The sequence below is a fragment of the Falco biarmicus genome, chromosome 16 (genome assembly GCF_023638135.1).
Source record: "Falco biarmicus isolate bFalBia1 chromosome 16, bFalBia1.pri, whole genome shotgun sequence".
Taxonomy (NCBI): domain Eukaryota; kingdom Metazoa; phylum Chordata; class Aves; order Falconiformes; family Falconidae; genus Falco; species Falco biarmicus.
The window spans coordinates 1,999,164-2,021,656 of NC_079303.1; the positions used below are offsets into that span (position 1 = coordinate 1,999,164).

A 22,493-nucleotide genomic window follows, 5' to 3' on the forward strand; every position below is an offset into this window, starting at 1 on the left:
TGGGGGAAATCTCTGTGTACGGGGAACCCCACTCTGACCCCATGGAGAGAGAAGCTAAACGTCAAGCAGATGAGCATCAAATAAAAAATAAAATAATAAAAAAAAAAAAAGCAGACTGATGGGCAGGGCAGAGAGATAAGAAAGATGGTATTTATTTGAACAGCCACAGGAAATCAGAGATTGAAACATGTCTAGGAAAAGAAAAAAAAAAAGCAGCAGCACATTTGGTTTAAAAAAAAACCAAAACCACAGCATGCAGATGTCTTATACCTTATCCAGCCAATCCCACCTGGCAGTGCCCAGTCCCGCCACGGCCTCAAACATCACTTTTTGGCCTTGTCTCGAGGGTAACCCCCATTGGTCTTATTGAGCGACTCCATGCTGCCGTTCCCCGTCACCACACTGGTGAGTATCCGCTCCACCTCCCCAGGCAGGATCTGCTTCTCTTCATTCTCTGTCTCCCGGTGGTAGAAATAGTTGAAGTTCGAGACGATGACGGGGACGGGCAGCGCAATGGTCAATACCCCTGCAATGGCGCACAAAGTCCCCACGATCTTCCCCCCCAAGGTGGTGGGACACATGTCTCCATAGCCAACGGTCGTCATCGTGACCACGGCCCACCAGAAGCCGTCAGGGATGCTGGAGAAATGGGATTGCGGCTCATCCACTTCGGCGAAGTAGACGGCGCTGGAGAAGAGGATGACGCCGATGAAGAGGAAGAAGATGAGCAAGCCCAGCTCCCGCATGCTGGCCTTGAGGGTCTGCCCCAGGATCTGCAGCCCCTTGGAGTGCCGGGAGAGCTTGAAGATGCGGAAGACCCTGACCAGCCGGATGATCCGCAGGATGGCCAAGGACATGTTCTGCTGCCCGTTGAGTTCGCTCTGCTGGATCAGCTCGGTGGTGAGCGTCACGAAGTAGGGGATGATGGACACAATGTCGATAATGTTCATGATGTTCCTGAAGAACTCGGTCTTGCTGGGGCACACGATGAACCGGACGAACAGCTCAAAGGAGAACCAGATGATGCAGGCAGTCTCTATGACGAAGAAAGGGTCCGTGAAGGTACTGTGGGCCAGCAAGGTATCTGTCAGGTTCTTAGAAAGCTCCTGGGCGGATTTAAACTCCCTTTCCTCCCTGAACTCTGGCAAGGTCTCCATGCAGAAGATGATGATGGAGATGACAATGACCAGGACAGAGACCAAAGCTACACCCCTGGCCGCACTGGAGCTTTCAGGGTACTCAAAGAGCAGCCAGAATTGCCTATGAAAGTCATTGGTTGGTAAGAGGGTCTCAGGGTCCTTGATGAACCCTTCATCCTCCCTGAACTGGTCCATGGCTTCATCACCCAGCTCGTAGAAAGTGATTTCATCAGCAAAGACGTCAATGGGGACGTTGGCCGGGCGCCGTATTTTCCCACCGGACTGGTAATAGTACAGGATCCCATCAAAACTGGGCCTGTTCCTATCAAAGAAATATTCATTCCTCATGGAGTCGAAGTAACGCATCCTCTTTTCCGGGTCCCCAAGCAAGGTCTCAGGGAACTGGTTGAGGGTCTTGAGCCACGTCTCAAACCTCAGCCCAGCGATGTTGATGATGACTCGTTGGTCCCCCTCATCCATGCCCACCCTCTCCCCCACCAGGTGCTCACTGAACTCGGCGGAGAACCTGGAGAAAATGGTCTCATTGTTGGCGTTTTCACTGTTGATAAGGATTCTCAAGTTGGAGAGGAGGTTGGCGCAGCTGGGATGGCCTTTCCGCGACTGGCTGGCGGGGCTGAGGTCGTTTGAATAACAGGGATCCTCCACGATCTGATCAGCGTTGTCAAAACTGACTAGTGCCACCTCCATCTCCTTCCAACTGGACACGTCCATCATACACTAATCAGATTAGCAGCATAAATCCCCGGGTCGGATGCCGGCAGCTTGCGTCTTTCCCACGCTATGAGGATCTGCAAGTGAATGGACAGGGAGACAGAGCTGAATTGCGCATATCAAGCGCTTGGCTTGACTGAAAAGAATAAAACAAACCTGAGGTTGGAAAACCCGTTTTTTGGTTTTTTTTTTTTCTAATGGAAACATTAATTTCATTGACTGGCAAAAGCCTTATACTTCTAGCAAGTCGTTCATCTCCGGATCCTGCAAGCCCTTTTGGCATGGCTTCATGAGCATCATTAAACCTCCCGATACCGTTTGCAGCACCCAAGGATAAAAGGTCAGGCAGTGGCAGAGGATGGGGGTGATCCCAGGGGTCCCACCCAGCCTTTCCCCAGCATTCCCAGCCCTTTCAGACATTTCCAGGTGCGGGTCCAGAGTCTGGAGCAGGATTTGGAGGTATTAACCATGGGTGTCCTGGTTAGTGGCAGCCCTTGCTTCAGCTGGGAGAGGCATTGGGTCAAACCCCAGGAGGTCCTGGGCATGTTGCAGCTGGGTCAACTGGTGGGCAGAAAGCAATTCCCAAACTCAGGGCCATGCTGGGATTTGGGAAGCACAGCCCAGGAGGAAGGCAGGTCAGGAGAAGAAGGCTATGTCCACCAGCCTTGGAGAACCCCTTTGCATGGCGTGAAAAGGGGTCCCAGCTGAGACCCCTTGCTGGGACCCCTTGCCTTCAGCCAGACTGGGGCAGGCAGTGGCTGAGGTGATGTCCTCCAGAGCTCTCCTAGGTCTCCTTCACAGCAGACATGACATTCCCAGCCATGGGAAGAAGACAAGGGCTAAGCGCTCAGGCCACTGGCCGAGCATCCTTCAGGCCACGGGGTGGATTTTTCCCTAGAGCGGTTCTGTCAGGCGCTCAGCAACAGCCACCACGTCCCCAAAACGCTGCTGGGCACACGGCTCCCCGACACGCCGCTGCTGTCGTGCTGAACTTGGAGGCAAAGTCAAAAAGGCGCCGAGGGACCAGGCCAAGTTACAGAGCTGGGAAATTACCTGTCCCGCCTCAGGGAGAGGCACAAAGAGAAATTAGAGGTTAACGGGGAACAGTTCTGGGGAGATGTGCCAAGTAAATTCAACCTCCTGATTTATTTCCCCTCCAGCTCTTTCCCCCACAAATATATTTTCCGGACATGAGAAACCACAGAAGGACGCGCAGAGCTGCTGTGCGTGACCGCTAATCACCAAGGGCACGCTGGCTTTCTTACCCAGCAAAGTTCAGAGAGAGGGAGCGAAAAAACCCAAATGCCCTCGGCTGCCAATAATAGCATCGCAATTTAGGCCACGTCTGCACGGAGCAGCAGCGGCGCTGGGGCCAGCGCCGCGATGAGGATGCTCTCCACCGCAGGCTTTGCTTTGTACAACCAGGTGCTGGGATGGGACCCATCCTGCCCGCGGGGACTGAGTTGCACCGGCTGCTTCACCCCCCTGCCCAGCTGGAGTCCTGCAGGGCTCTGAATTCTTTCCTTCCCCTTTCCCCAGAAGCGAACTCATCCATCCGTGCTGGTGCACTGCTAGTGAAGTTGGGTAGGACAAGCTAGAAACCCAAATCCATGGCAGAAGTAGATGGCAACATCTCGGCTTGCTACAAATCCTCTCTCTTCTGCTCTCAGCATTATAAATCCCAAAAGCAAAACTTCATCTAGGAGCCAGCATCCATATCCTGGATGAGGGCTCAACCTCGGTCTTCCCCCAGCAGAGCCATGAGATTCTGGATTTGGGGACAAATCCCACAATTTATCATAAACTACTTAAATATCATGTTTCTTTGCTCAAGAAAAAAGCCACGGAGCGTGGTTGTGCTTAGGCACCCATCTCCATAGAGCTGCTCCTGGCTGGCTGCGTGCCAATTTTCCCACTTGAGGACATGCATGGAGGAGTATTTGGGACAACGGGGCAGGAATGATGCTTGGAGGACACAGCAGCGTTGCAGTTCTGCCCCCCAGAGCAAACCAGTTGCAGAACTGAGGAGCCCCAGTGACTCCAAACCCGACTCCCCCAGCCCCAGTGACGTCCTGCTGGGACATGCCCAAGGCACCGCAGCTCTCCGTGGGGCCAGGTTCGGCTCAGGCTCGACCTTTCTGTGGCTCTGCTGGAAAGTTGTTGCAGGCAGGAGATGATGGACCGTCAGAGCAATGCTGGGTGCAGAAAATGCAACAGAATCTCTGCGGGGAGACAGCAAGCGAGAGCTGCGGGTGAGCGATGCTCAGCACCCGGGTAGCAGCGGGAGGGGCGTGAAGGGGCACTGCGATGAGCCCAGCCTGAACAAAGCTCTTCTGAATTGTTCAATGGAGGAACAAGCATCAAAGAATAAAAAGAAAAACAGCACATGTCTTTCCCCTCTTGGTTTCTTACTTTTTCTTGCGATAAACACCCCAGGAGGATGTTTAAATCAGAAAAAAGTAAAGAAAATCAGTTTGAACGGGGAGAGCAGGAGCATTTAGTGTTCAGCTGAGGGGCGGGGGGGGAGCTGACCTGGCCCAGCACACATCCCACCCATCCATCCTGGTGGGAGAGCCCAGAGGGGAACACGTGCCCAGGAGCTCCTCTCAACAACAGAGCAAATTTAGAGCAGCTAAAGCCGACCACAAAATTGCATCCTAAGTCAGCGCCGGGAGATGATCTGGGTACGCTGAGCACCGCGGGCAAGAAAATCCCCCAGCCCTTGCCGGGCAGGGTGGCTTTAACCCGAGACTTTTGGTCGCGGTAGAAATTGTGATATATCAAACCCTGGCTTTGCTCTGGAGCCTCTGTGCACAGCGAACTGAGCCCACCCCACCCCCCCAGCAGCATCCCTCATGGGGAAACTGAGGCACGGAGCTACGACGGGCTGATTCACGTGCGTGGTCAGGTTGAGAGTGGGAAGCTGTGCTCATCCTCCCCGTTGGGACGCAGAAAGGTGCTTTTTAGCTCCGTGTCAAGCCCTCAGAACAGCTGCCCAAGGGTTGCAGGGCTCTGACTTTCCTTTTCTTGCTTTCAAAGCCCCCAGACGTGCTGACGCCTGCCTGTCCGTCACCGGAGAGAGGTGTCCCACCTACCCCCAACCCCCCAGCCCGCCCTGTCTGTCTCATTTTTAATTTAGACCAAAATTCATGGCGCTGCCCAAAGCCACAAAACATCCACCCAAAGCTTTGCAACACGCCCTCCAGGCTCCAGCGGAGGCTTGAACTAGAAAGTTGCCTCGTTTTTTCCTCCTAAATCACCTAACATCTGCTTCTCAGAATCTGATTAACTAATACCCTTCAGCTGAAATCCCTGGCTGTGGAAAATAATAATAATAAAAAAAACATGCAAGGGAGAGAGACGGTGGAAGAGAAAGGTCATTTTGAGGGAGAGAATGTGTTTTGCCCATTACACCCCAGTAAATTGGGGCTGCAACCATCGCCACCTCCCCGTTGGCAATTCCCTGCTGCTTCCTACCCATCGCCCCTTCATCCCCAGTGACCCCTCATGCTCCTGGGGCCAACAACAGCCGTTTCCACGGTTTTGCCAGAAAATCAGGGATGCTGAGCCTCTCTGCCCCCCATCTCCTTCCCATCACCCCGGCACTGGGATGAGAAAGGAGGTGGTTCCCCCCATAGCCCCCCTAAGCCATCACCTACAGGGACTTACCCGCACAGGGCATGGAAGTGCCAACGCTCTCTGCATCTGGGAAGAGAGTTATTAAAGACACATAGGGATGTGTAGGGAAAGCGGAGATAAAAAAAAAAAAAAAAAAAAGTCCAGCCATACCCTCGGAAGGTCCCTTTGGGATAACGCAGGCAATGTCATTTAAAAGGCTCTTCTCTATTTGATTCACGGTATAATGGGCAGCCCAGCGTGCCGGGGATGGGCTTTGGCAGGCGCGGTGGCAGGATCCAGCACGGTTTGGAGCCTCGGCCCTGCCATCGCCCTGGGAGCCCTAAAAAGAGCCAGGAGTGGCTGGTGGGGTGCAGGGGACACCCTACCCCCATGCCCCTCTCGCCCGGGGAAGGGGGACCCTGCCACCCACCTCCTGCCCCCACCCGCTCGTCGGTGAGCGAGACGGAGGAGGACGTGCCCTTCTGGCGGATGCCACCTTTAATCCCCAATAATGCTCCGGATGGTCCGGCGGGGACAAGTCTTGTCCGTGACGTGGTGAGGTCTGAGCTGGTCCCCAGGAGGGAGGCAGAGAGGGAGGACGGGGACCCGCACGCCGCTGGTACCGGGAGAGAGATTGACAGCAGGTGATAGGGCTCTTTTTATTCTTAATATATAATAATGATATTAAAAAGAGGAGGGGAGGGGAAAGCCCAAGGGTTGGAGCATCCCCCGTTGCCCACCTACCTCCTGCCTGTGGCCGCAGGTGCAGCAGGCTCCTTTCCAGGAGGTGACGGCCACAGTGCCACCGCCACGTGGGACATCTCTGTCCCTCCCCGGGGTGGCTGGGACCAGTTGGAGCAGCGGGTGCAGCCAGCATAGCCCCGCGGAGGGCATCGGTGGGGGACGAGGGAGAGAGGGGACGTGCCCCTGAGTCACGCCTGGCTGCTGGCCGGCCTCTGGCTCGGACCCCAGAGCCGCTGGGCTTATAACCGCCGGGGATAAATAAATAAATAAATGCCCTGGGTGGATGGGACCGGGCAAGCTGGCACGACTCACTGAAATAACTGGATTTTAATTTTTTTTTTCTTTTCTTTCCCCATTTTTTGCTTTTCTTTTTTTTTTTTTTTTTTTCCTTTCCAGAGGTTGTTTACACTCGCCGGCATCCTCACCTTGGGTGCCCTCAGGTAGTTTCATCTCTGTTGGGTGGCCTCACACAAGGCTGGGTCCCACCTCTACCTTCACCCGGGTTACCTTCCCACCCTCCTCCTCTTCACCCTCCTCCATCTCCTCCTCCCCCCAGACCTCCTCATTTAGGGAAAGCAGAGGAGGGGGTGGCACATTTCTGCCCGCGTGCTTCAGCCTGAATTCCTCCGTGGTGACGCTCCTTTGCTCTTGAGGGACCCGGTCACCTCAATTTCCCTCCCTCCAGCATCCTTGTCCGTCCTCTGAGCTATTTCTCCTCCCCCCCCCCCCATGACGTTAATGAGCACATTAAACCGCCCTGTCCCGGAGGAGATCCTGGGACCCGTTGGCTTGGAGCATCTTATACTCATCTCCAGCCGTCTGTGACAGAAAAGGGACACAACATTAACCAGACCTTTGATCAAGCCCTTCAGGTCTGGTATTACATTTTTTATGCCCCCTTCTGCACCCTTATAGATCCCAGTACTTATATTTATCCACCCTGGTGGGGCGGTTGGAGATCTACTAACAAAAAGGCATTAAATCCATACTCCTGGAACCTAAATTCAGCCTCAACCTGTGCCCATCTCCCCTCCACACCCAACTTTGACCACAGGGTGATGGTATTTGTAGGCAAAAGTCTTTCGCTTGGCTTTTTTTCCCCCCAAAAAAATCTCCCTGACACTAACCAGGGTCACGTCCTGCGCAGGGGCAAAGAGCATCTGTGGCCGAGGGAAACACGGAGTGTGAAAACCATCCGCAGAAGCCGATTGTCTGGTTCGTGCTGGGAAGTCAGCTCCAGCAAAAACTCGCTGCTGATGGGAATATCCCTGAAGTCAAAGCAGGGTTACGGTCCAGGGGAGACGGATACAGGGGGAGGTGCCCGGAATAACATCGTTGTCTCCAAGAAGCAGGACGGTTACACAACTCTCTCATCTCTGGAGATTTCGTCTACACCCTGGACACCCTCGGGAAAGTTCTGCCTTTGCGTTCAGCCAAGGTGACTTGAAACATCGTTTTCTCCCTAAGGATTTAAATGCCCCCCAAAGCCAGGCTGCCCCAGGCACTCCTCCTGCACTTCTTTCTCTTTAATCCTCCACTCCATGCTCCTGGCATCACCGGATCTGCTGGGATTTATCCCATGGACCAATTTGGCCCCCAAGGGTGCCCTGCATCCGGGATGGACAGGCACCCAGTAAGCACTGGTACGGGATCGCTGCCCAGCAACTCCGCACGCACAGCTCTGAGACTGGATCAAGCACCCCGCAGGCTGTCCCGCCGCAGAGGGGGATTAGTTGGAAAAGGGGGGGGTGGGTTGGGGGGGGTTGTTGCAGCAGGTCCCTGGGTTACTGCTTGGACCTGGGTTTGCACAGGGAGCTGAATTTCCCCTGTGGGGAATAGGGCAGAGAACTGACCAGCTCATCACACCCCATTTCCCCTTGAGCTGACGTGGGATGAACCACAGCAGGGTGGGAACAAGGAGAAGACAGAAAGGGTCCTGTAGACCCCAATCGCCGCTCCCATGTAATGAAGCAGCGGCGCTTAATTTGATTTTTCCCTAATTCTCAAGCAAAACGGTGCCTGCAGAGACTTCTGCAAAGCGGCGCGTCTGCTGGGCTCTGCCCTGCACCAGGCACGCGCTTCAGCCCACAGAGCAATTTACTGCAGTAATGAGCCCCTGTTAATTTTCCTCTTTCTTAGCAGAACTAATTAGCTGGGGTTCAGCACTACTATTTCAGCTACAATGCTCTTAGGTGGAGCTGGGTTGGCTCCACGGCACTTCTGCGGCCGCTTGAGATATTGGGGTGAATTTTTCTTATTTCTCAGCCCTGCATGAAGTGCCCCTCAATTAGCAACCCCCCACCCCCGCCCCCAGCATCAGGGAGGGCTGGGTTTGGGGTGGGGGTGCAATATGCAAAAGCACAACCCACACCCTCCAGCATCCTCAGTTATAGGGATGATGGACTGACTCCAGCCCTGGCACTGGGGTTAATGAAACGAGGGATGGCGAGAATTTTAAGGGAGTATTTGAGCTCTGATTCAGACATGGAGCATCCCTGGGGGCATCTGCCACGGCTGGGAGCAGGGCAGGAACCATCCCTGGGGAAAAAAAAAAAAAAAAACACAACAAAAAACCCCCCAAAAAACCCGACAAAGAGGTTCTGGGCTTGCTCCCGGGGAAGATCCTGCAAAAGTTTGCAGCTCATCCCCCTCCTTGGGAAAGACATTTGCAAATCAAACTCTTTAAATTTAAGGCAAATGCGTGCAGCTGCAAGGGAATAAACAGGAGGGGAGATGCTGGTAGTTTATGAGCAATAAAAAAAAAAAAATAATGGAAAGAATAATTCAAACCTTTGAGGGGATGATGGGGATCTGGCAAAAGCTGCCTCTGCTTTCAAGCCCTCCGTGCAGGAACAGCGGAAAAAGGGAAAAGGAGCCAAAATATGCTGAAATAACAGTGGCTTAGAGCAAGCCCAGGGCACCAAAGGAGCCCAGAGCTCAGGAGCAGCCCAGTCTGAGACCCCCTTTCCTTTCGAAAGGAGACGTTCACGTGTGTCCTAGGCAAGGGGTGCAGGATGAGCCCCAACATTTAAACCCACAAACTGCACCAGCAAAGGAATGATCAGCTTTAACCAGCAGCCACCAGCTCCTATAAGCTACTTCCAGCTCCGTGCCTCAGTTTCCCCAGAACCGGTGACATGCTATACAGCCAAACAGGAGCCCTGTGGGAAAAGATGCACGGGTGGAAGATCCCAGCCTGGATTTCTGGTGCTGGGATGGGGGGATCCCTCACTGCTGACCCCCACAGCAGGCAGAGAAGTGTGCCCAGCCGGACCCCTTTAATCCTCCCTCGTTTGCATACCTCATTCTTTATTTTTCCACCCATATTTCCTTTATATTAAAAAATCAGATTAGCAGAGAACCCAGTACATACAGTACATGCCATGAGACAGATGAAACCTTTCTGATACCCAGCCATAGAGTCCCAAATTAATCAGCTATGGATTAACCGGGTCAGGATGTAATTTAATAACAAGCCAGGGTGAGTTCCTGCTAGGAGGGAGCCAACGTAGTCCTGGTGCACCAGGAAAGCTGCCGCAGCCCAGCACAGGTAGCAGGAAAAGCCAGATGGGGTGAGATGAGCTCTGCGGTGATGCAGGCTGCTCGCCGAAGGATGCTGCTGATGGCCTGGGTCCGAGCCAGGCGTTGCTGCAGCTGAGCCCTCCTTACCTCCTGGCACTCGGAGTTGGGCTTTTAGCCTGATTCAGGAAAAGATTTGAATGGGGTTTTGCCTATGATGGTGCTGTGGTGGCTTTTAGGGATGCTGAGCAGGCTTTTTTGAAGGCCGGTGGTTTGCTTTCTGCTGGGACCCACCGAGCAACCGCCGCTGCAAAGTGTTTGACTCACTTTAGGAAGCGGCTGGCGGGTGGACAGGTGGACACAAAGCACTTTTAAAGTGCTTTGATTAACGTGCACCAGAAAAAGATGCAAGAAAGTGCATGGAGTGACCTCTCTCCCCCACCCCCGAGCATCCCGGCTCCGTCAGGGCGCCTGGATGGGGACAGGGGGAGGCAGCCATCCTCCCTGCTCTCACCCTCCTGCTTACTACGGCTGTAACACGATAAAGACAATTCGATCCCGAATCAATGGGAAACTTTTCCAGTCTGCCCAAAAGCATCGGGATAGAGGCAGAGCCCCCCCTCCCCCGCCCCAGCATCCAGAGCTCAGTGCTGTAACCTCAGTCTGCTCCTAGGGACAAAGAAATGACTTTGTGCCCCCTCAAAATCCGCACTGGCAGCAAACCCTGCTAGGAGGTTGTCAGCCAGAGCCAAAATTGGATATATGGTATAAATGGAAAGCAATAGGAAGCCACTAATCAGGTCAGACGGATACCTGCATTGATCCCGATTTTTGCAACAGCAGCAGCTAGGAGCCGGCGGCAGAGTCCAGGGTCCTGGTCTCACGGCATCGTGTGCTAAGCCGGAGCCACTGCAGGGATCAGGGCAGCTCTCCCGAGCACATCACAGCAGCCATCACCCCATGGTCCCATCCAGGTGAGGGCATTATAATTTGGACCCAGCAGCAAAAAGTAATTAAGACTTAAAGTGATTGGGGTGATGCCAGGAGGACCCTCCAGCTCCCGGCAAAGCTGATCAGGAGTGTTTCACCCTCCCTTTTCCTCCAAGGACAAACTAAACTTCTCCCCTGGTCACCATCACCCAAAAAATACTCAAAAAATAGAAGCGCAGCACCAGACTGCCCCAAACCCACTTGCCAACCCCTCCGCTCCTCCATCCCCAACTTCACCCTGCCGCCAAGGCTGCTGCAAAGAAGGGAGTAACAAACCCGGCTTTTGCATCATCCTCATCCTCCTCCAGCGTGCAGGGCGCCTGGTGCCCCTGGCTCCATCCTCCTCCTCCTCCTTCAGCTCTGCTGCCCGGGGGCTGCCCGGAGGTGCTGCCCCTTCGCCTCTTGCGGGCGCATGGCCGTGGCAGCGTGGGGATGCTCGTACCTCTCCTGCACTGGGCGGAAAGGCGATGCCGGTACCCACGTGAGCCCGGTGGGACTCCTTGCCCTCATTCTCCTTGTGCCTGAAATGGGTTTTTGCTCCTTCGCTTGGTCCTTCCCATAAGCAGCAGCAGCAGCAGCCAGGACCCCAACCCACCACTTTTGTGTCCACAAATGCATGCACGGCCTTCGCTGTCTGAGCGAGGGTGAGGAAGGAGCAGCCCGGAGCAGAGGAAGAGGAGGTGATGCTCAGACACGACTGTTTCTGTCCCCTCCACGCAGAGCTGCTCACTGGGATGCTCTGCCGCACCATCCAGGACAGTGCCAGTTTCACAGGGACCCTGGTCCTTTGCACCTGCTTGAAAGGAGAGAGAGGCTGGGAAAACAGGACCCTCCGTTGCTCCTGCTGCCGGCACGGCTGCACACTGAGGTACCAGCCGGGCAGAGACATCCAGGGCTCCTCCGGCCACAGGTCCCTTTAGCCATGCATTTCCTCAGCTTCAGTGCATGGGAAAAAATCCATTCCTGGGAGCCTGCGATTGCCGTTTGGGGAGCTCCCAAACTGGCGAAGCTTCAGGAGCAAGAACTGCCCCCCCAGGTGCTTTTTCCATCCCGGTTTTGTATGGCCAGTGTGCCTGTTCCTCCACAAGCCTCTGTGGGGAAGGCTCACACTTGTCCGTACAACACTGGGTCCTGGCCGTACCCCAGCCACGTGCAGAGCAGAGGTTGCTGGATTCAGCCATAACCCCCCTCTTAGTCCAAAGGGCCATCGGGACCGTGAGCATCACCTACTGCCTCCAGCAAAGGTATCTGAGCTGCTGTTTCAAGCCTCAGGCTGCTTTGCCAGCAGGATTTGATGAACCCACAGCTATTTCCCTTTCCATTTCTTCCCTCAGCCCCTGCAGAGAGCATTGCTTTCCCTCCCTGCCCCAAAACTTCACAAGCAAAGGCAAAAACAAGAGCATCACCTTGGAAAGGGACCTATCACACAGGAACGGAGCAAGTACCAGCCAGGGTATTTCCCGAGTGACCTCCAAAAGCTGGCCCCAGCCCTCACCCGCATCCTGAATCCTCCTGCCAGCAGCTCAGGATGCTGAGCCTTTCCCTCAAGCTTTATTCCAGCCTGTGTAATTGGGGCAGGTTTCCATGCCGCGCTGTTGAATTGCGAAAGGCAAATATCGAGATCAGCCGGCACTGAGCTCTTTCAGCAGCATCCCAGCAGCGGGGTGTGCGAAGTCGAGGTCTCCCTGAGGTGCTGCTCAAGAAATAAACCAAGGAAATAAAAAGAAAACAACATCTTGGAAAATCAGGTCTGGAAAATCTCCCCCCAGCTGTGGGGAAAGGAGATCTCAAGGCTCAGGCAAAGCAAAAAGCTGCCCCTTGGGGTCATCTTCCCCCAGCAGCCCCAGGCTCCTCGTGCAAAGTTGGAGCTGATTTTGCTTTGGAGCTGATTTTGCCTCGAAGAAATTTCCCGATCTCCTTCCCATGACCTTTGAAAACGGATACAGCCGAGCCCCAGGGCAGCCAAGCCCAGAGGGGTGCAGATCCACTGTGTCCAGGGCAGGGCTCCAGCGACCATGGCAAAGCCACGGTTTCCCTAACCACGTGCCATGAGCTCAGTCTCATCCCGGGATACAATGGGAAACCATTCACGGGGGCACAGACACACCAGCCACTTCAGGGCTGGGGGAGATGCAAAGGGAACAGCTCAGCTGAGGAAGCCAAACTATATTTCTCTGGGAATCAGCAATGCAATCATATTTCCCCCCATTAAAAGTTAGGCTTTATTTGGTTGAGGCTTTGCTCATGTGGAAACTTTTATGATCTCTGTAGAGACTGCCTCCCCCATAAGACCCTGAAACTCATCACACATCAAACGTGAAACAACTTTATGGAGTAACTCTGAGGTGATGCCTGCTTGAACCCAGACCTGATACCAAGGAAAGTCTCTTCGGCCCCTTCTGAGCCCTTCCACCCAACCTTCGCCCCCGGTCACTGGTTTCCATGGGCTTTTTCATTAGTGTTTGGAGGAAAGAAACGTTCATTAGCACCAGAGCTGCAGTGAGCACCGAGGCAGGGCCAGGAGCAGCTCCATCTGCGCTCCTGCACCAACACACAAAACCAGGGAAGACGACCTAAACCAGACTTTCTGAAAAACATGTTATTCTTCACCACTAAATGCAAACCATACTGAATCCGCTGGAACTAGAAGCCGTTTTGACCCAGTATCCCCATTAACCCTCTCCACAGCCTGCTCTACATCACTGGGGTAAGCTCTGTGCAGTGGGGATTCCCACGCTCAGTCCCTCGGGATCACCTAAAACATCCCTTTCATTTCCAGGCGAAACCAAGCCAACCAAAAAAGAAAGATCCCGTTTATTATTACTGCAGTCTGAAGCCGACGTCGTCTGCTTCTGCATCTCATCCCCTCGCCATTTAATTCATCCCCGCAGAACGGATGCTCCCACCACTGTTTTAGGTTTTAAGTGACTATTTGGCAGCCGTAGATTTCAGGCTGTCAGAAATCGTGATGAGTTATTTCACTCCAGCTCCTCACGGTTTAATTCGAGCAGGCTGAAGGCAACTGATCTTACCTTGCATGTGTTTCAGTGTCTTCGACATGTCTTGCATGTGCTCCAATAAAGCAGATTGCAACGGTTGATGATTTTCTAATGGAAGCCTTGCAAAGCATTCAAACCCATTAAAAAGATCACAGCCAAGAGTAACTACTTTATTTAAGACTTGGAAGAGAAACAAAGGCTGTAAATGCTCAAAGCACAGAGCGTATCTGGGTTCAGGCACAAACCCAAGAGCATCCAGAAATCCTGTATCAGCACAACTTGGTATAAAACCATGAGCCAAGCGCTGTTTTAGCTGGAGATAAATGGAAACCAGGTGATAATTTTCAACCAGGTGATTCTTCTACATCCTAGCAATAATCAAGTAAAATAAAAAGACTGGCTTAATACAGGTGAGAACTCTCCACGGGTGTTGGGGCCACTTACATTTCTATCACCAATGCTACACAAACTTTTATAAGCACCGTAAATAAAATTAAACCCGGTCACTCACCTGCAGCCCCGTTCGGCCAGGCTAAATTACAGCCCTTCCTCAAGCAATAGGAGTCTCTTGGGTGGGCAGGGACGTGGCCAGCGCCTGCATCTCTCCGACACGCAGGTAAGGATTAGAAAGAGTTTGTCTCAGGAAAGACTCAGATTCGGAAATTCTATACCCTTGTGAAACCCTACCTCGCCTTGCTGTCCTTGGCTTTAAAGGAAACACGGGGAAGAAACGCGGTGCTGCAAGCAAGGCTGTGGTGCACCTTCACATGTGGGGGTAACAACCCCAAACCCTTTGGCAACCAGCCCTGAGAGCCGGGGTGTACCCCCAAAAGCTCAGCAGCCGAGCTGAACCCCCCCCCAGGTGATAGCTTCATTACTTGGGAGCAGATCTGTCCCCAGCATTGCTCCATGGGGACAAATGGGATGTGGGGAGAGGGATGCACCTTGGTATGAAGAGCTTCCCACCTGGCAGCAACATCTGTTTCAAGAAGCGACGTTCACGTTGCAAGACTAAAAGGCACCAGCAGCTCTGACCTGCCCAGATGGGGGTCCCACCGAGGGCATCGCTGCCTCTGCAGGAGCTGCATGGCTTCAGCCTTGGCTCCTGGCCTCACCGCTCTTCCCCGCGTGATGCCTGAGGGAAACAAAGCCGATATTTTGGGGAATGTTGATGTGTGGTCCTTCCGTGTCCCAGGGAGGCCCTGGGAGCCTTTCAAGGGGGTGGCCAGGAGAGGCTGAGCATCCCAGGCTGTGGGCAAACGCCAAGAGCAGCCCTGCATTCAGCTCTGAGCAGCAGCATCAGGTGATGCTGGGGAAGGGGCTTCCCATTAGCAAAGACCTACCTCGTTCCCTGAGCCACCGAGAACCAGCTGTAGAAGGTTGTGGTTGCTCTGATGGGTCCTTCCAAGTCTCTGGTATGGTGTCCTGGTCATCTTTATCCCAAGAATACATGGGATGGATTCAGCCCATCTATCTTCTGCTTGGTGAGGAGGGTGGGAGGAAGGTGCATGCTGGAGGCTGCAGGGTAGCCATGGGTTTGTTGACCAGGATGGATGGGTCTTCTCCACATCTCCTTGCTATGCTGAGCTGATTTGCGTCTTGGTATCAGGTACCACATCCAACCTCGCCGTAACCATGGACAGCAGGTGGTGGAAGGAGAGGTCCATGGCTTGCCCAAGTCATCACCCTGGCCATTCTGCTTTAACCCAACTCACAAGGAAGCCCCAAAGACTTACCTCCCCCTTCAAGCACCACCCAAAGCCATGCATGCCCAGTATCCCTAGGAGATGGTACTGCCTCGTGGGTATTTCCCAGAGGTTCCTGTTACACTGCAGTAATGGGGAATCTCATTAATTACTCGTTCAGCTGAATGGTGGTAACGAAGGCACGGGACATATCAAGAATCATGTTAGCATGGCAAGTGGCACAGGAACACCCAGAAAGGGTGATGCTCCACAGAAAGGCCTGAAGTTGTTACAAGGACGTCAGGAGACTTGATACAAAAGGCCACCTTATTAATAGCTAATGGGCAAATAAATTATGTACCCACTTGGGTGGATTGTGTTTCCTCCTCCTCACTGCATCCTGCCATCTCCATCACCTCCTTTCTCCCTGGTTTCTGTCCCACTTGGTTTTTCCTTTATTTTCCTACTTTGCTGGACTCGTGTGCGTTTGCTCATCACTGAAAGATTCCAAGCTGTCGTGTTGAATCCAGCCTCTCCCTAGGGTCCCACCTACCTGCATCCACCCAGAGCAGGACAAGGGACCACCAGCCACCCTGAGCCCTCTCTGAGCAGGGTCAGATACTCCCCCATCACACCAGTGCTGCTCCCACTCCCAGAGCACCCTCAATGCCCTGGAGATGCTGAACCTGATCGAGAAGCTCCAGGCAGCACAACAAAAGCCTCTCCCCGTGGCTGCGACCTGCCCTGCCTGCCATCTGCCCAGCGCTGGCAGGAGCAGCCGGTGGTGCTGGCAGCCAAGCGCCCGCCACGCTCCAGCAGGTCCCTGGCAGCAGAGAGGGAAGGGGAGAGCTGGGAGATGGCACGGCACGTGGAGAAAGAGGGGGGGCTGCTCTATGCACTCAGGATTCGGGGTCCCCAGCACACCAAGAACCCAGAGCAGGAGAAGGGAAAGTTGAGGGTAACTCGGTAAGAGGAGGTTTGGGGATGTCCCTGGTCCAGCCGCTGCTCCCATCCCTGGGAGGGCACAGATCTGCCTGACAGCGCAGCCCCAGCCGGGATAACGTGCCAGGGGGCTCAAGCAGCCGCTTGGCCAGGGCTGCCACCCGCTCCCATCTCAACAGGAGCAGCAAGTTCCCCTCTCGCCGTCCTGAGCCGCTTTTCCCTTCTGGATTGTGGGCAGGCTCGGTGCCACCCTGAGCTCTACCTGCTGCTCCTGAGCACACACACGGCACCTTTAGAGGAAGCCAAAGTCTGTCGGAACGAGCATTTTCTTAAACATCTTGGAGCCTACCATGCCCCTGTGCTTCAGGGCTGGCCCCCAGCGGCAAGAGGAGCACAGAAAATAAGGGATGCTCCTAAGGGCCAACCCCCCCGTATGGCTTTGAGTTGGGGTCTCAGGCAGAGCTGCAGTACAGCCCCATCCCCAACACACAGAGCAGGCGAAGAGCAGTTAGGGCAAAGCCAGGAGCAGCATCCCAGCCCCTGGACCAGATCTTCAGCCCACAGATGATGGCCCCACCATCACTGTCCCTGCACCCCGAGGCCCCCTTCGCCCAGCAATCCCCCCCTTCTCTAATTGTTCGTTATCGCTTTCACTGCCCACTCTGATTTCACTAGGCCGTGCTATGCTATCCCTCGTGCCTGGGCGGTGCTGGGCAATCTGATCCCCACCCCCTCATCAGGCTGGCTATATCCACCGTCACTAATCACCCCAGACCCCACGCTGACCCCGATGAAGTTCCACCCTGTGGGCCTCCATTGCCCAACGTGATGCTGCCAGCTCCTGTTCCACGCCTGTCACCTTCTTGACGGGTTTGCATAACCCTAACCCACGTCACGGCAGCTCCTGGTCACCGAAATCAGGCTATTCTGTATCAGTAATAAGAAACTCTCACCACAGCACATCTCTGCTCACACCGTTGCTTCCTCCCTGGGGAGAGCAGCATCTCACCCCAGCATCCACGAAGGATGACAAAGCATCCCTCTCCAGCACTTAACCCCCAGCAGCCTCCGCCAGGAAGGGGCCGTTCCTTGCCCGTTTTCTTTCAGCCAAAGGATGGGGAATCGTGGAACAGTTTGGGTTGGAAGGGACCTTTCAAGGCCATCCAGTCCAAGCTCCCTGCCACAGGCAGTGACATCTTCCACCAGATCAGGTTGCTCAAAGCTCCATCCAACCTGTGCTTGAATGGTTCCAGGGATGGGGCACCTACCACCTCTGGGCACCCTGTGCCAGTGCCTTGCCACCCTCATCATAAAAAATTTCTTCCTTACATCTAGTCTGATTCCCTCTTAGTTTAACACCATGACCCCCTGTCCTATTGCATCAGGTCCTGCTAAAAAGTCCCTCCCCACCTTTCTTGCAAACCCCATTAGGAACTGGGAGGTCTCCCCAGAGCCTGCTCTTCTCCAGGCTGGACAACCCCAACTCTTCCAGCCTGTCTTTACAGGTGTCCCAGCCCTCTGAGCATTTTTGTGGCCTCCTCTGGACTTGCTCTGACAGGTCCATGTCCCCCTTATGTTGGTGGCCCCAGAGCTGGATGCTGTACTGCAGGGGGGTCTCACCAGAGCAGAGGGGGAGAACCCCCCACCTCAAATCCACAGCGAAGGGAGGAGGAGATGTGCTCCCCCACCTTGTCTCTGCCGCTGGACCGACGCAGGGATGGAGATGTGGCTGTGCCACAGTTTGGGGTGAGCAGTGAAGCAAAGGAGGGGGAGATGGCTTCTTCTTAGGCAAGCAGGGAAAGAGAGAGACACGGATGGAAAATAAAAGGCTGCAGCGGGTGGTAATGAAATGCTTCCTCTTCGGTGCCCCTGAAAACTAGGGGAGAGGGAGGAACAAGGGGGAAAGCCTGGGATTAGGACCTCTGCTAGGTCCTTTCTCCTCCCTGCACACGATGGGGACAACCAGGAGGAAGGCGAGGGGACAGCTCCGGTGCCCTGTAACCAGCTCACCAGAGGGGAAGGCTCCCTCCTGCGAAGTGCAGGAGACGAGGATAAGGCAACTCCCATCCCAAGCAGATATCCCGCCTTTACAGAGTCAAAAGGCCGAGCACGGCATCACTTTATTGCCTCAAACCCCTGTGCAACGTGCAGTTATATATGGGGAAACTGAGGCACAGAGCACACAGGAGGGCTGAGATGCCACAACATGCCTTTGCACTGGGTGGTGAGGGGGGTGGGGGGCTGCTCCCCCCACTCAGCACCCACAGGGAGCAGCTCTGCCTCTGCGGGTTACTCCATCCCAGTCTCCAGATGTGGTCCCTGCGGCAGCCAAAGCCTGGTGACATTGGGAACCGCTTGCTGGTGTCTCCAAAGCAGCGGTTTCTGTCTGCTCTGTGGTTACTGGGTCTCGCTGCATAAGGCTGGCTCTGAAAAAAAAAAAAAATGACCAAGAAAATTAAAGTTACTGTCAGTAATCTTAAATTTACCTCGCAGGGGAATTTGTGCCCCTCCTGGAGAAGTTCTAGCGGACCATAAACCAAAAAAGATGAAAATAGCTTATACCAGGAAATAAATCCAAGAGTGCCCCTGTCTGGGGGATGGAAATATGGCAGCTTAAAGCAAGACATTATTTTTTACAGCATGCCACAGCATTTATTTAAACCTCACCAGGATGGGAGACAACCCACCAGTGCACCCCATGGTCTCCAGGACCCCGTGGCTGTGTCCAGCCCCCTCCCTCCCTGCCCAAACCCAGGGCTGTGCTGCTGAAGTCAGCCCCCCACCCCCTCCCCAAGTCCCATCTGGGAGCGATGGCACATGGCAAATTTACCCCCAAAACCCAAACGGTCCTGCAGCGGCTGGGATGTAAGAGGTCCAGCCAGAAGAGGACAGTGGTGCACATGTTTTATTTCAGGATGCGCTACCTATGGGCACACCGGGGGGGGATTTTAAGGGCTCTAGTTGCCCTCTTCGCTATTAAACCCCACCCATTCCGACACACACAGCAGGGTTTGAGGGGGGGGGGCAAGGCTATTCCCAGGGGCAAACCCCCATCCAGTCACAGATACGGGTAAAGCCACCGCGCTGAGATGCTGAGTGGGATGTGGGCTGCAGCAGGTCTCAGCTCCAACAGCCTCTTGGGGGCGTGTGGGGGGGAGCAGGGATGTGCTGCAAGAAAGGCTGAGCCTAGGGACTAAAAAAATTGGTCTTTTGGGGGAAAACTTGCACCTCAGATGAAAACAAGACTTACTGGGCTGATTGGGAAGGTGTAGAGCGAGCTGCCTCCACTGGTGCCACTGCTCCCTAGGGAAGGGGATGAAGCACGTGCATATATTCCTCTACCTGCACACCTATAGAGAGAAAAAACAGAATGTAAACACTGACATATCAATATGCATATGGGTATAATTACATAGGAACAGGTATTCAAGCTGTTTCGTGCATGTCAACGCATATTCCTAACCCCAAGCTGCGGTTACCTGACCCCAAAGGTGAGACCTGCCCACCACAGAGGGGCTGGCGCAGGCTGCCAAGGTAATTTCTTGTCTGTAATTAAAAAGCTGAGGGGTTTAGGTGAAAGTAGGGCTAGAAGCCTGCCAGGCCCCACTCATGCACCAGGCTCCTGGTGATGCTTCTCACTCTGGGGAGGCAGGAATACAGGGAGGGACCCTACTGCTAACAAACACCACCGTATTTAGGGACCTGGGATCAAAATGCCGCAGGGGTTTAGGCACCAGCTCTCAGGAGCTCAAATAAGAGGTTGGTTCGCAGCTGTTTCATATTCTGGACCTCACATCTACATATATTCCTCTAAAAATCATACATCCCTGGGATGAAAAGCCAGGTTTGTCCCATAGCAAGTGTTTTCTGAGCCCCGCTCCTCCAGGCCAGGGGGAGAGCATGGTGATGGATACCAATGCCTGCATCAGCCAGGTTGCTGAAGGTGCTGGAAGGTCCTGTTTCCCCTCTCCCAGCCCCCCCAGCTTGCTCACCTGCTGCAAAAACCCTCACCTCTCTGCTGGTTCAGAGCTCAGGTGGGCTCGTGCCAGAGCTGGGAGAAAGGCCGGCCCTCTCCTTGGTGACAACTACACATTCGATCACGAAACTTCATTCCTATGATGGAGATGAGATGCTGGACACAAAGGGCAAAGATATGGTTCAGGAACAGTCTGGTGGAGGTGAGGCTTTCCAGCATCCTCCTTAAATGCTGTTTTCTTTCCCCAGGCTCAGCTCTTGCCATCCAAAACCCAGTTCTCAGAGAAATCCCAGAGCTTGGCAAATCGGTGTGATGACCTGTCACATCCTGCTCCGTAAGTCCCCTCCGTGGCTGAGCACAAGTGAGCAGAAGTGATGGGAAAAGACCTGACAGACAGAAGCCCCTTCGCTCCCCTTCATTCATTCTTTCCTTTTTCCATCCCCAATGTGATGTTTAGAAACCTACTGTGGGTCCTCAGCTGCCGTAAGCCTGCCTCGGTGCAGGGATGCTCCTGGAAATTAAGGGGTACAAGGGCTCTCTGCAAAATTTACCCACTTTGGGGTAAAAAAAGGGAAAACCCACCCACTTGGCACCTTCATATAGTCCCTTGAGCAGGGAGAGGTTACGCTTAGACATTCTTAAACACAGATACACTCACCAGGAGCTCTTGGACATCAATATATTCATCAGCCCAATGGCCTTTGTACCCCACAGCCTTCCTGGAGTAAAATACTAAAAATAAGCATTTGAAAAAAATATAAACAAGCTGTTTGCTCCTAACTCCAGGAGGCTCCTGGGGGCTGGTTTCTCACTGCTGCCCTAGCAAGGTCCCCTCCATCCCCCCAACCCTCCTGCTCCTGCCAGCTCAGCAGGCAGCACCGCACCCCCGCTTCCACAGCGTGTGCCCTGAGACAAGTCAGCAAAATTCCCTGGCGTAAAACAAAACAACCCACAGAAACCCACCTCTCCTCATCCTTTCCATCAGCAAAACCTCTTCTCCCTCCCCAGATCCCGCAGGGGAGGACGATGTGAACAGGAGCTGCCAGAAAGCTGTCACAACAGCCACAGCACTGCTGCATGCGAAATACGGGTCCTCACCCTCAAATAGTCTCAGCTTGGGTTTTATTTCTGTCTAAATCTCTAAACACAAGCCCTGCTCCCCTCCAAGCTCTGCCTAGCCTTGCTCACCTGCTTTTACCCAAGACCAGCATACATCTGGCTGTCCCAGTAAGACCAGCAGCCCCAGCAACGGTCCCAGACTGGTTTGCCTTTGCCAAAGGTCCTTTTGTAACCTCAGGCAGGTGGAGCTGTTCACCAGATTATCAGCCTCAGCCCCCAGGTGCCCAGTTAGCCCACAGCTTTGGGAGGCTGCAGCTCCCCGATGATGCTAACGAGCAGCTTTTCCTGCTGGTTGGTACCAGATGTGCCGGTTGGGCTGAAAATCTGGATGAAAATCTGGGAATTGGGCAGGGAATAGGAAGGAAAAGGATCTTGGAAGTGATCAGCACCCATGATGTTGGGCACCCTGTCTGACCCTAGATGCGGTGCTGGTTGCAGCACCCTCCCTCCCTGTTCCCCACTGCTTTGCTGAGAGGGTGAAAAGGAGCGATGAAGATGCTGGACCATCGCTGGAAGATGCTGGACCATCGCAGGGAGATGCAGGACCATCGCTGGAAGATGCTGGACCGTAGCTGAGGGTTCGCCCATCCTCTCTGCCCCCCACATCACACGCAGGGACAAATCGTCACAGAACCAGGCAGGGCTCTGCAGCGCTGTCCCCAGGGCGCGCATCCCTGGAGATGTGATGTGGGAAATGTCTGGAGATACTGTCCCCTTCCCTATCTTCCACAGGCAGCTGATGTGGATGATCCTGGAGGATCCTGGGGGTAGATGAGCCTCCGTTTGCACCCATAAAACTGCAAGATGTGCTGCACCCCTCGGAGAGCTAAACCTTGGGGAGCCTCCAGAGGCAATTCCCAACAGCTCCATGCATTGTCCGCTCTCCAGCACTGGCTTTCTTTGCTGGGATTAAGGAGAAACACTCCTTTTCACCCTGACATGACCTGCTGCGATAGCAGCCCACGACCCCGCTCAGCCCTGCAACCTGCCACCGTCCCCCAGAGCCGGGGGGATTCTTAGAAAAGACTTC

General features: G+C 54.1%; 1 protein-coding gene across 1 annotated transcript; it reads right to left on the bottom strand.

Moving 5' to 3' along the window:
- Nucleotides 1–130: 130 nt before the first annotated feature.
- Nucleotides 131–2,262, bottom strand: KCNA10 (potassium voltage-gated channel subfamily A member 10). The gene has a single exon (XM_056361594.1). It carries the CDS (start codon nucleotides 1,872–1,874, stop codon nucleotides 324–326), a length of 1,551 nt encoding a protein of 516 aa, XP_056217569.1. The 5' UTR covers nucleotides 1,875–2,262; the 3' UTR covers nucleotides 131–323.
- Between the last annotated feature and the right edge of the window lie 20,231 nt (nucleotides 2,263–22,493).

Bases quoted from the DNA above. Each gene is read 5' to 3' on its own strand.
- KCNA10 (XM_056361594.1), bottom strand. From the start codon at position 1,874: ATGATGGACGTGTCCAGTTGGAAGGAGATGGAGGTGGCACTAGTCAGT.